This window comes from Ostrea edulis, chromosome 2 (genome assembly GCF_947568905.1).
Source record: "Ostrea edulis chromosome 2, xbOstEdul1.1, whole genome shotgun sequence".
NCBI lineage: Eukaryota > Metazoa > Mollusca > Bivalvia > Ostreida > Ostreidae > Ostrea > Ostrea edulis.
The window spans coordinates 93,660,657-93,675,079 of NC_079165.1; the positions used below are offsets into that span (position 1 = coordinate 93,660,657).

Below are 14,423 nucleotides of genomic sequence, written 5' to 3' on the forward strand. Positions count from 1 at the left end.
CAGGCAGTTCCTGTTCTGATTTATTGAATTTTGCCTCAGGTCATTAATGAAACTTTTGTATATAGGTTTGAAAGTGTTCGAAGTTTCTGTTGGTTAATAATAAATTAACACTAATGTTGTTAGCTGGTGTTTTATTGGTCAGTTCTTTTTCCCTCCAAAAGTTCTTGATGGTGTTCAGTCATTTTTTGTCTAGTTGGTTTATAATAGAGAAGTTGGTGAAAATATATGACAGACATTTGACTGTTCATTTCTTTAACAAGGTAAGCTTATTTTCTAACTTTAATATTATTTCTAATTAGCAGTAAACTTAATAGAACTGACCAATAAAACACCAGCTAACAACAATAAAACCAATAGGAACTTCGAACACTTTCAAACCTATATACAAAAGTTTAATTAATGACCTAAGGCAAAATTCAATAAATCAGAACAGGTATATACTGCCTGTTCTGCTTGGATGAGCATAAACACATCTCAATGTAGTGGGTATTCAGATAATGTTTAATTTGAAATTTATATACACATTTGTGTAGATTTATTAATTTAAATCAATTAATAAACACTATTACATTAGGATGAAACATAGGCCTACTGTATTTAACGGCTTACTTCCTTTTAAAAGATGGATGAAAATATAAATATCAGCAATATTTGTCTATTTATTTTGAATATTTATGTCTAGCTGATCAGTAGCTCAGAAGGTTAGCACGTCGACTGCTGAAATGTAGATCGCGGGCTCGAGACCAGCAGGGATTAAAAAAAATTCCAGAATGCTTTCTACTAAAATTACAGTTTTTGGACTAAATCAATTCAATTTGAAAATTTTCAATTTCAAAATATTCTTGTACATATCCTCCACTTTTCAGCCATAGGTGTAGCATTGTTTAATCACAAGGGCATACATAATAAAACGTCATAGAATCTCGATGGAACCTAGCCGAGGTGTGCCGAATGTGCTTCAGAATGATTCTCCAGCTCAGGGAGGTAGAAACGGTATATTATCCTTCGAAGATATCGATTTTGTTCCTTTAGCTAAGTTAAGTTTGCAAATAAATAAATTTAGCCTTTAGTTAAAAAAAAAAAATGGCTGAAAACAGTGAAAGGCTGGAGAGTAGAGAAGATGATCTGAAGAGGCGTGCCCAAGGTATAGAATTTAATAAATATAAGGACCTTTAACATATTCAAGTCAGTGTTGCATATGACCAGCTGATGACATGCATGATACACTGACGGACTTAAAAAAAAACCAAAAAACCCCAAAACACAACGCAATAGTGAGTAATTTTCTGTGTTCTTTATTAACTCATTAATGTAATAAACAAACATAAGTGGTATATAATCTTTCATGGTATTAGTATAATATACGTTGATTTTAACTGTTTAAACATCATCAGGTTGGGAACACTTCCCCTATTGCGAGATATTCTCGCTAAAACGCGATTGTCCCTCTCTAGCGAGAGTAAGTATATCCCGTACAAACGAGAAAAACACCCGTGGATTACACATCTTCGTGTTTCATGTGAAAAGAAGAAAAAATGCTAAAATGTCGGATACTTCTGCAAATATATTGATCAAAACAAAAACACTCACGTTGTGTATTGGATTTCAGACTGCTTCCCTCTTGCGCAGCAACTTTGATATGCAATTTCTTCACTATGTTGTCAATTTCATAGAAGCAATTCGTGTCATGTTGAGTATGTGTCGCACTTATTTAGCGTTGCATGGGATTTGCCATTATTTTCAATAAAGACGCCAAAACACCTGTTTATGGTAATGTTTACTCTCTCGCTAAAGAGGGATAATCGCGTTTTAGCAAGAATATCTCGCTATAGGGGAAGCATTTCCAACCTGATCATTGCTTATTTTCTGAGAGGCTACATGTGAAATGAAAGTCAAGAGGGGTGCGTTAAAAATACAAATAACGGGTATGACCACCATTACTAGTCCATTAGCATTAATAACAGTGCGTAGGCGACATGTCATTGACTGACAGCAGTCTATGCGAAAGTTTTTTTGACAACACAGGACATTCGGTCCTGTGTAATCAATGAACACACCGGACCGAACCAAATTTTGTCAGACCGAAAAACCTAATGTATAAAAGTGAAACACGTGAAAATGCAAAACCAAGGAAATCTTATTTATTATACCAGTAATACTATACCAGGGATCCTTCCCGCATAATACTTTAGACGGTCCATGTGGTTTTAATCATATTCATTTACGTATTTGGATTTGTGTGATAGTTTTTACTTATAACAAACATTTAAATGACTCCGCATCAAAATAGTAAAGCTCAAGACTGTGACAGACACTCTGAATGGTCCTTTGGGAAATAGTTAGCCACTCTTGGCCTTCCAATAATGTTCATCCAAGTTCTTGCATATTCTGATGCTGCACACACATCTACCTATTTCTTTTGGAGAAGTGGACAGGCATAGTTTTGATATAGGCTATGTCTGTCCACTTCTCTAAAAACAATAACGTCTACCTAGCTTTCCTCACAATCACAAATGCTCAACAGGTTTAAGTCCAGGGATATAGCTGGCCAATCACGAGCTTTGATACCGTTTGTTTGAAAGAAATTTTGAGACGGTCTTGCCGTTTGTACATGCGCTTTGTCCTGCTGAAAAAAAATTATCCATTGTAATGCCTATGCTGTTCCATTAATGGTACTAACACAGGCTGCAGAATATCGTCTGTACATACCATCTGGCAATTCAAAATGACCAACTGTGAGCGAAAATTTGTGTTGATTGCACCCATAGTTGCCAACCTCCGACATGCAAAAAGAGGGTCATGACCCTCTTTGGAAGGCAAAAAACCTGGTCATAATGCGTAACGGCATTCACGACATATTAGGATTATGTGTTATAAGTGTTTATATTTCAAAAATATTTGTGACAAAAAGGTGTGTAATGTGTACTATTTTATTGAAGAGAAGCATTGTAACTGATAGTACGTGGCACATTTTAATTTTTTCAAGACTGATATATACAAACCAGGACATAGCTTTATTAAATATTTACAGTTTCATTGTTTAGTTTAGATCCGATTTCAGTGTGTATATTTTCTTTACAATATTAACATTCGAAAATGATGGCAAGAATTACGACAGTAATTAGATGACTTAAGTTTGTGTTAAATATTTTTTACATGATTTTGCGTTTGGCACGTGTTGTCAGATTATATTTAGATCCAGACCTAATAGACAAGTGCAAGTAAAACAATGGAAAATAAGCTTCATGCTGTCCTCAATCAATAACTTTTTTTTATCCATGTAAAGTAGTTTTTCCAGATTTGTTGGTGGGTACTTAAGTATCATTTTCTTTTTGTTGGCATGTCTGCTGACCCTGATAAGGATCTCTTTTTGGTGGAAGCCATTTTACATAATGACTTCAGTCCTGGATTTGTCAAAACAACTCACAGATAATTGTTAACACCTGCTTTGATAACTTATTTGTAATGTACAATGGCCATTGGCATTGTTTACATAGATTGAAGCTTGTGTTGCAAACTGGAAATTACACGTGTGAACTTAAATATACAAAACCAAACCTGGAAATCGGGTGAAAGCTATGACCCAATGAGTCATAAAAAATAATCGGGTTACAGGTAGAAAAATCGGGTGTAACCTGACAAAATCGGGTTAGTTGGCAACTATGATTGCTCCCCAGACTGTAATGCTACTTCCACCAAATCTGTCACATTTAAGGAAACGTATTTATATTCACAGTGGAAATTAAATTCAAGCTCTGCTGTCAGCATTATCATTGGTAAAACTGGACTTTTCAGAGAACAAGATCCATGTCCAGTTTTACCTTTGATTCAGCCTCTGCCTGACTTCACTTTGTGTGTATTGTGATTTAACCATTTGGAAGATCTTCTTAAGCAGACCCCTTGGTGTTGCAATGTTCTGGATACTGTTTTAGGATGTATGGACCTACAATGATGTCCAATGGTTTGCTTCACCATAGTCGCAGAAGCCATGAATCTATCCCAGAAATGACATTGCTTTATGTATGTTTGTTGACATGATGTTGTTGAAGCAGTTGACCAGGTCTTCAGTCGATCTAATTAAAATCAGATCTTTACCCATTACACTGGACCAGTGTAACAGTAAGAGAAGATCTGTTTCAATTACATCGCTCTTCGGTGATCATTTATTGATCCTGTCTGATGATACCATTCTAACATTGTACAGGGATGAACGTTAAAACGTCTCGCTACGTCCTTCTGACTATAACGCCTGCTTGCAGCTTACACTACAGACATACAACTTGATTTCACATTACATTGTTGAAACTTCTTTCTATAGCTACCATTTCATTTCGTTAGTTTTGAATAATACCTGGAAAATTTCATAGAATGCTACTTGCATCGTGTGAATAAATGAATGTGGGTATGACAGGAAATGGATTTGAAAAATGAGTATGATGTATGGGGAGAGAAGTTTGCAATAAAAAATTACAAAAATATTATTAAAAACAATTTATTTGGAAAAGAGATGTGTTTCATTTTTAATGTATGTCAGTGTAATATTTCCATGAGAACGTATGATGGATGAATTTTGCATGCTTTGTGGCTGTGCACACATTGACTGACAGACATCCTATAGGTATACTGATATCATTGATCTTTGTCTATTAAATCTCATCATGCAGCAAATGAGTAAATTAATATGATGATCTGCATGTGAAATGCATTACTGAGATGTGTATATATCTAGTATTACTGTATTGTAGTATCTTCTTTTTAATCCAATCGTGTATATTGTGTGCGACACCAGTCTAAAAATAAAGGCAATTCTTTTCTATTCACATCCAGGACAGACACTCTGAACCGTTAATTCATCTCCAACATGAGATACAAAAAATGTATGCCCTGTTACTGATTTGAAAATGGAATAATTAAGTAAAAGTGAATTCAGGTTAGGTGTTAATTACCAGGATAACTCATGAAAGCTCAAAAGTTTATTTGGACTGATGTTGGTATTAGCTGGTAATGTATGATATTTGATTGCATGGAGTACACAAAAAACCTAGACATGTCTGAGTGAGAGCACACCACCATACCCTCTAACAAATAGCTACTGCCAGTAACGAGAGACCACCATACCCTCTAACAAACAACTACTGCCAGTAATGAGAGACCACCATACCCTCTAACAAACAACTACTGCCAGAAATGAGAGACCACCATACCCTCTAACAAACAACTACTGCCAGTAATGAGAGACCACCATACCCTCTAACAAACAACTACTGCCAGTAATGAGAGACCACCATACCCTCTAACAAACAACTACTGCCAGTAATGAGAGACCACCATACCCTCTAACAAACAACTACTGCCAGTAATGAGAGACCACCATACCCTCTAACAAACAACTACTGCCAGTAATGAGGATTAAACCCAGGTTTCAGACTTGGCAAGGGTTTTATTGTAGCTGCATGGTAGCTTAGGGACCATTCTTCAACCTTCCAATGCTGAGTGAGGTTATTCCCAATTTGACCACAAACTTCTCCATATTTACTGTGATGAAAAATTTTGCATCTCAATCTTTTGTTCATTCATTAATCTGTTATGCACTTGTTTCCTGCTTTCCAATATGGATGTGTGTCGTAGGAAGTATGTAATTTAGGATGCATTAAATACTTATGATATTCCTTTATTTACAAAGTAAAGATTACCATGATTTGGCAATTTTTACTCATAGAATAACTGTTGAGATAATATTTAACTGTTCATTGAAAATTGATCTGGATGCCCACTTAAACATTTACAGTTAAGATAACCTATATAAATACACCAAGGTTTTGATATAAGGAATTGTATTCTAGTCTAGTCTAAGTAAACATTGGTATATTTATTACTCCAAATTTGGAATTATTGCTTTTAAAAATACTAAAACTGCAGTTTTTGACTAAATAAAGTAAATTTGAAAGTTTTCAATTTCAAAATATTGTTGTACATATCCTCCACTTTTCATTTATATCAAATTTCTCTGGTATTGCATACCTCCTTAAGATTAAACTTTAAGTACTTAACAACCATTGTTGATAATTTTCAAATGAGCCAATTATGCAGGAACAATATAAACCGCATTGAAATCTTGTCATGCTAAACTCAGTAGAAGATATGCACTATATACATACATGTATGTATTTTAGAAATAAAATAACATTTTTGAAAATACATTAGGGTAGAAACTGTGACACTTCATGGAGTGCATTTTTGGCAGAGTCTTTCTTGGAACTAATTCCCTCTCATTCACTCTCCACAACACATTGTATTAAATAAATGCAGTCTCTTCACATTCAGTTTGTTTTCTTTTCTTCAGAATTTCTGGCATTAATCCACTTTATTCGACATCTCCATGATATATTTTGGAAAGAAGTAGATGTTTGTTTACATGTATGTTCTAATATGGCATATTGCACACTTATAGGCAATTGTGTGGTCCTGCATGATTTCAATACTTACCTGCAAAACGTGAAGAATTCCACTGCAAGTATTTAAGTACTCCAAAACGAATTGAGTTTGACATGGTTGAGTGTATACGTACTCCACCTGTATTATAACATCAAATTGAGTACAGTACTTCATTGAGTACAGTACTTCATTGAGTACAGTATTTCATTGAGTACAGTACTTCATTGAGTACGTACTTGGGGCAGGCGTTTGAGTAGGATCGAGTACAGTAAAAGTTTAATAATCTCAAGGCCTGAACTTTTTGAATAAACAGGCACACCCTTAGATATGAGGTTCCCTCCAATAATAAATATATCAAAATATTCTCTGTAACTAAACAAAAAGATATATATATATATATATTTTATACAACAGTATTTGTTGACATACTTCTCGTTGGTTGTCTTCCAGCATTCTTTTGAGGTATCATGATATCATTTGACGTCCTGTAAAGTAAGTATTTGTGTTTTAATTTTTGCAGAGGAATTGCAGTCTCCAACATTTACGCCAACAAAACTGAAATTTCCAAATCACATCCACTCAGGAATGGATGAAAAATTCCAGCAATTGGCAGACACCATTTTCAGCAGAGGCACTGATGTAAGCGGAACAAGTCTTGGGTCAGCCCCTTATGAGATCCCAGAGTATCCCATAGAAGAGAATGAGAGGAAATTTTACTTTGAAAAACAACTTAGTTCAAGGTTTGTTTTTTTTACTGGATGAACAACAGAGCACAATAATTGCACTAAACTTCAGAATATGGAACTTCACAGTTTTGTTTTGAGAAACATGTCATACAAATTTATTGGTAATACTGTGCATGCATGCTATATCTTTAGGAACCTAATATCAGCAAAAACATTGAATAAAAGTTGAGAATGATTTGATTATTTCATTTACAGTTTATTTTAGATTTCTTATGTGTTACTTGATGGTTTGCACTTCACAGACTTCTTTAGATAAAAAACATTACGGTAGCATTATTTTAGTAAATAATTTCTAAATACCTGCAACAGATATTATGTATTTATTGTTTATCAAGGTAATAAATATTTTAAGAAGTCAAGTTTGTTAAACAGATAATCAAAGGGTGGGGTTCACTGAAGAATGCTTAAGATTTATATCTACAGGTACAGGTTTAGGATTGTGAAGTCTGGTAACATGCATGATTTTGCCATCTTCTGTATGTAAAGTAATTGTGGCAAGGGGTGCTGACATACCTAACTTTGATAAAAATGGGTGGGGATTGAAATCTTTGGCTCTTTAGGGATGAACTATACATGTACGATATCCTTGTACAAATGGACACATACTGTACAATTTCTTGAAGTACAGTGGCAATATGTACACTAATGTATCATTGAATTTGAGGCAGTATGCATGTTTAAGATCTGATGACTATGGTTGATTACCAATATGTAAAAGAGATAAACAATTGATGCAACTTGATTTGCAATCACTGTTTATTTCTAGTCAGCGCCATCGTCCTAGGTAAGATTTTTTTCTGTATTGGATTTGTGCTTTTCCCCAAAATTGTTATGCCTGACTCTGTGAATGCTTCAATAACTGCAGGGAGTGCTGTCTTTTAGCATGTCATGGCAAACTGAATTTATGAAAATTGGAACCATTTCCTTTAATCAAAGAATTTAAAAAAAGTATTTTGATAGCTATGCTGTACATATACAAACAAACAGTTGGTCTAATCAATAAACACTGGGAGAATGTAATAGATTTAAACTTTAATTTAAAAAAAAAAAATGATTTTGATAATATCTTTGCCTACAATATATAGATTCAAATAGATGGAAACTGTTCTGAATCCCTGGGGGGAAAAATGAAAATCTTGAACAAAAATGGATATTCTGTATACATTGCTTAGCAAGATGATCGCATTCCTTGCATTTTAAAAGTATTTAGTCACATAAACAGAAATTTCAATATTAGGCAGGCCATAAAAATTGCTTAGAATTTTTTTTCAGATTTATGAATATGAAAAGCATTTTGCCTTCATGATGGAAATAGGATTGTAAACAACACGTTATTCAGTTTACATGTAATCATAGTATTTATTGGTAGATTCTAGTTGATGGTGAATGTGTAAGTATCTGAAATATCGAAACATCCCCTTTCTTCTCTAGACTCGACATACCAAGGGTATTTTTCAATTGAGGGCTGTATGTTTATTATGTTTTATCAAGGTTTTAATGCTTGTGATTTGAATGAACTTGATTGTTGGTAAGTTTTATGTAGTTTACTGTCCATTCTGACATCAGTGAGTTAGATATGATCTGCACAAGAATATAGATTATTAATGTTCTGCATAGACTAAGTGTATCATTATTAGAATAGTTTTCAATATGAATCAGTAAATGCAAGTCAAATATCAGAGGTTGTAGATGAGATGAATCGATCATCTGTAAAAGAAAGTATTTATATATATGGTTTCAATGATCTTGTTTTAAATGTATTCCTGAGTCCTGACCAGTACTTTCAGGAGTATTTTTATACCGGTAGACACCACTCGATCAGAATTAAAATTTGTTACAAAATTACGAGATTCAAGCTAGGACACCATATTTATACTTGTCCTTTGAGGGTACATTTGGTAAAAAGTTGTTTATAGTACAATTATCTGTCGAACAAAGTACATTTTGAAAACTATTATGCAGAATAGAATCTTTCATACCTTTTGAGTCAAAATAGGATAAAAGAAGGAATTTCATAGAAATGAATATATGTAATATATTGTATCTATAGTTATTTCCTCACCAAATTTTTAAATGGAATTTGATGAAAACAAGCAAGAAAGGTGAAGGTTAATTGAATAGCATATTGATCAATGAATTGCCATCATCAATTCAGCCAAACCGAGTAAGCAGTTCCTTCTGCGATTATACATGTGATTTATTGCCTGAAAACATCACTTTCGTAATACTAATTATCAGTTTACGTCATATTGGATATCAGTTTATGTCACATCACTGTTGGAAGAGGATGGTTTCATAATGAATTTTTCACTTTTCATTGTCTTATGAGAGAATTATGTTTACAATCTCACATGTTGTAAGTATATTGAAATCTTGTAATTATATATCTAATTCTTTGCTTGGAAATTGTAAGACGTAAATTTGTCCATCTGTAAGTGATATAATCTAGCAAAATTATGGGGAAAATGAAATATGTGATAGTACCTGAGAGCTATAAAGTTACTTGATATATCTAGAAAATTTTTTAACAGAGTAGTGATCTTAATGATTGTTTATTTAAGAAATAAATTTCAGTTTTTGAGAACACACCAGGGTATGAACTGTAACACTTCATGCCAGCAAAATGAAAAGTATGCCAATGTGAAGCTTTGCAATTGATCATGTTGATACTCTCATGTATTTTCAAAATTGAATATATTTTTTTCTTATATTTACATACAACTTTCATTTCTGTAGGAATTCCCAGCCATTAAAAATAGATGTACTATATTTGTCTGTATTCATGTGCACATTGTTTACAACTGCAGCACATTCATGAGGAAATGGGTGTCATTACAATTTGTAGAGATTTCAAAACTACATTTAATTTAAAAGAATATCTTAACAGTCGTTTAGTATGCATTTTGAAGTGTGGACATGAGCCTATAACTGTATTTTGCATTTCAACAATATCTTCTATATCCTATAATCACTGTCAGTCCGTACCTCCAAGTTTCCAGCCTATTTTCAGATTTTTTAACTCTGGTGACCAAACTTCCACAGATCATGAAAGAAATAAGTGAGTTGATTGCACACTATACATGTAGCATGAACTTTTGTGTTTAGTTTTAGAAAATATTCATTGGGTAAGGTGTGCTGCATTGTGGTAAGCAGCGGGTCGTTTTGTGGTCTCTGCAGCATGAATGTAACTGCTTTTCAGTAAACTTAATTTGCACTTTATGTTTGTTATCTGATATATCATAAATATTTCACAATCAATAAAATTGAATAATCATTTGTTTTGAGGTATGAAGTTATTATTGTAATATTCTGTGTATATATATATATATATATATATATATATATATTATGAACATCACATCTCAAAGTAATGTAGCACTTCTAATAGTGATTTAAGAAACCTGTGTGTTTGTTTAGGATACAAAAGACCTGCCATATTGCATAAGATTTCTGTCTTTCCAAGGTTTAGCTGTACCACAAACTTATATGTATGCTTGAAGCAGAACATTTTGTCATAATGCACACATGTATGTGAATTTATATCATTGTTTCCTGGAATATGTGCACTAGTGAAATGGATTAACAGTTTCCTTTCTTCACCTTTACATTGATGTTATTGGACAGCACACTTGATGCTTAAAATGTTCATTTCCAGCTACTGTTGGTCTTGCTAATGAATATGGCTTATCTGAGATTACTAGCATTAATATCAAGGAAGTCGCTGCTGGGCTATTGATCAGGGAGGACATAATCAGTGTTCACTGTAGTTAGTACTGTATTGATTTCTTAGTACAGGTAAATTACTTTTTAGCTCACAGAAATGTACTTCCTTCACAATCAATGCCTAGATGTGTGTGTGTTCTTCATTGTATGTGGTGCCTTTGGAAAGCACATGTGTAAAGCTTATGTGCATGGAATAGCCTTTTTGATTTCCAGTTCAAAGAAATGCCCTCTTGTGCCAAAAATGTATGCATAAATATAAAGATTTCATACTTTTAAGAAAAAGAAGCTAATATCTACATTTACTCTGTTTTCCCCTTAACATTCTTACTAACTGAAATTGACGGTTAATCTTTTGAAATAAACTAAACACTGCATATTAATACATTTTATCCAATCTACTTGTAAACTAACCATTGCATATGAAATGCAATTAAAATGAAATTATAAGAAATGTCTTTCAGTTTTTGAAAGTATGAGATATATACGATAAATATACCACAAGCCTCTTGAAACCAGCGAATTGATTGGAGCATGTTGAAATGATAGCCTCTTTACACTGGCATGGTGAATGGAATGCTGACATGGCCCATTCAATATACATTGTACCAATGTGAAAATCTCGAGGCTCAAAATACAAAATATCATCCTAGTATATACTTTCAAAAACTGGAAGACATTTCTTAAAAGTACAGGGTATGTCGATATTATGATGTATATTACAAAGAATTTGAATACAAGGCCTTGATCATCCAGATGTATTTGTATAATTCCCATAAATGTTTGGATGCTTTAATTGTTCAATATATTTTTCTGAAATCAAAGCAAGACTTCTCAAAATTCAAATAAAAACACTGGTTGCATGGTTAATCAAAAAAGGTAATGCAAGTGACCATGGAAGTGACTGAAGCTAAATCTAGAATTAATTAAGAATTCATTTTCAACTGAAATTTGAAATGTTTCCATGCACCTTGGATAAAGTATAATTGTTGTGTAGATTTCATACAAGTTTTTTTTATAAGGCATTATAATACGCACATTTTCTTTCAATAGCATTCCAGTGTTTTTGTTGACTAGTTTGATGACATCTAACGGGAAAATGTTTTTTCTTCTTCTGTAAATAATGTCCAGACATTTGTGAGGAGTATATACATAAACGTGGGGGCTATCCACACTAGCACTGCCCCCAATTCCAAACAAACTTATACATGTAAATGATGTGTATGAAGTCTAAATAGCAGATTGTTATAAATTATAGATTACAGGTTATTGTCCTCTGTGTAATAAAGTTTTAAAGAAATATATCACACGTGTTTGGCTATATCATTGAATGAAAATATGACAAAAAGGCTGTCAATTTCTTATATACAATTTGTTTTGAAAATAAGTTGAAAGTTTCATCTTTAATCATGGTACACTTTTTAAATATTTTTAATGTCAAAAAGTGAAATTTGTATTTTTGATTCACAGTGCCATGCACATCCAACCCTAGGTGAACCTAATGTCCTTTGATGTCATATGATTTATGATTTAGGTTGATGACATAAATTTCATATATATATATATATATATATATATATATATATATATATATACACAGTCTCTGAAATGTTCTAATCAGTGAGCGAAGGATGAGTGAACGAACACCGAGCGAACAGTATATGAATAGAGAATGCAACTTGGTGAACGGTGAGTGATCATGAAGACAAGTGAGAACGGAGCACAAAGTGAACAGTGAACGCAAGATGAACGATTTATTCTACCTGCATTATATACTTATTTCATAACCATGTGAAAAAAAAACATGAACTTATTAATGTATAAATTTTGCAGTGCCGACATCACCAAACTAGATTAAAAGGTAATATCAATTGTTGTAAGCACCTTTTGAATACTATAAGTTTAGACTTATTTCTTCTTTATGGAAATAATTAACAACACAAAATCTTATGTATTCAGTATATCCATAAAACTCCCACCCTTCTGCATATTTTCCTTTTCCATTTTGTTGTCACTAAGGAGTCGCGAATGACAATGAAGAAACAAAAGCTGAACGATGAGTAAATGAATGGGGAGCACATGTTGAGCAAATGATGAGTAGTCTATGAACGGTGCATGTGAGAGGTTGGTGAACAGTAAATGCAAAACTGTGAACGGAGAGCGGACGCTGAACACACGGTATATGAATGGTTAGCAAACAGAAAAATGGGAAAATAGAACATTTCAGGGACTGTAGTGAGGAATATGTAGTACACATAAGGTAGATTACAGAGGAATGGGATGGTTTTGATACTGTGTGATAAATTGGTTTGGGTCATCGCATGAAAAATGACTGATTGTATTTCCTAGATGGAGTTATACAGATCTACAGCCACAAATGTATCTACTATCAGCTTACACACAAAACAAGATAAAAACCAGTTTTTGACCAATGAGTGGTTTATGCAGATGTGAATTAATCTTTTCTTTGATTAATACTACATTTCTGAGTATATTGTATGCATTGGGCATATTTTGCAGCATGAGGATTGTTTTTGTTATCTGAGTCTTGCAGCAATGTTAACCTCTATAAACATTTTGGAAAATTATTGTGGTATTTTGATCTAAATGGTTATGGTCACTGACAAGGCTCAAGGCATTGCTTTGTGGAGCTTTATGTTTAAAAAAAATTTCAGGTTAAAACATTTGGAAATTTCATGCATTCTTGATATTTGTTCTTTTATTATAGAATGCATATTGCTATCCTGATACATTGTGATTAAATCACCTCAACAGAATAAGCATTCATTTATGGTATGAAGAAATACTCAGAATTTTAGGTATTGATTTTGTTAAGATATTCTTTTCAGCTCCAGTTCTCTTTCCAAAGCAAATGTCATGGACAGTGACATTTACCAGAGGATGTCCTCTACTGATATGTATGATGAGATCCCAGAGGTTAAAGAGGAATATGACCTGGCACCTGACTTTCAAAGAATTCTCATAGCGGGCCAAGAAATCAGTGGGGTATATAGACAATCATTATTTTTATGTCCCTGTAATCAGAGATTCGAGGGTATGTAGTTTTTGGTCTGTCTGTCTGCAATAATGTTAACCTTGGCCATAACTTTTGAATGGTTGGTGATATAGGGCTTTTGTATTTCTCTTGTGCAATCCTTGTGATAAGACCTTTTTTTAGGCAGCAAAAGTTATTTTTCATTGTGACCTTCACCTTAGAGTTTGACCTATTTTTGGAAAGCTTTAACCTAGGTCATAATTTTTGAACGGTTAATGATAGGTCTTTCATATTTCACCTTTCTATACTTTTCTTTGGATACCAGAATGACTTTTCTGCCATACAGTGGTATCAGTGTTTCACAAACACATCTTGTAGATACCGTCTTCCTGTATCATGCACTTGTACTATATCAGAGAGTCCCTCCAGCTTTTACAGTCTTGCATCAATCACATCAAAATACAATATAATCGCATCAAAAAGCAAACTAATTGCAAAACCATTACATTAAAGGTGTACTTAATGGT

At 33.3% G+C, this 14,423-nt stretch overlaps 1 protein-coding gene across 22 annotated transcripts in view; it reads left to right on the forward strand.

Moving 5' to 3' along the window:
• The first annotated feature begins 960 nt into the window (after nucleotides 1-960).
• Nucleotides 961-14,423, forward strand: part of LOC125679201 (AMP deaminase 2-like) — a 46,132-nt gene continuing 32,669 nt past the window's right edge. For 4 of the 22 annotated variants that reach the window (XM_056155562.1, XM_048918222.2, XM_056155559.1 and 1 more), the window contains exons 1-5: nucleotides 992-1,144; nucleotides 6,956-7,175; nucleotides 7,948-7,965; nucleotides 10,192-10,239; nucleotides 13,751-13,907. In XM_056155562.1, coding sequence (XP_056011537.1) covers nucleotides 1,084-1,144; nucleotides 6,956-7,175; nucleotides 7,948-7,965; nucleotides 10,192-10,239; nucleotides 13,751-13,907 — 504 coding nt within the window. In that variant the 5' untranslated portion in view covers nucleotides 992-1,083. The other 18 variants (XM_056155560.1, XM_056155568.1, XM_056155565.1 and 15 more) reach the window with 8 other exon arrangements.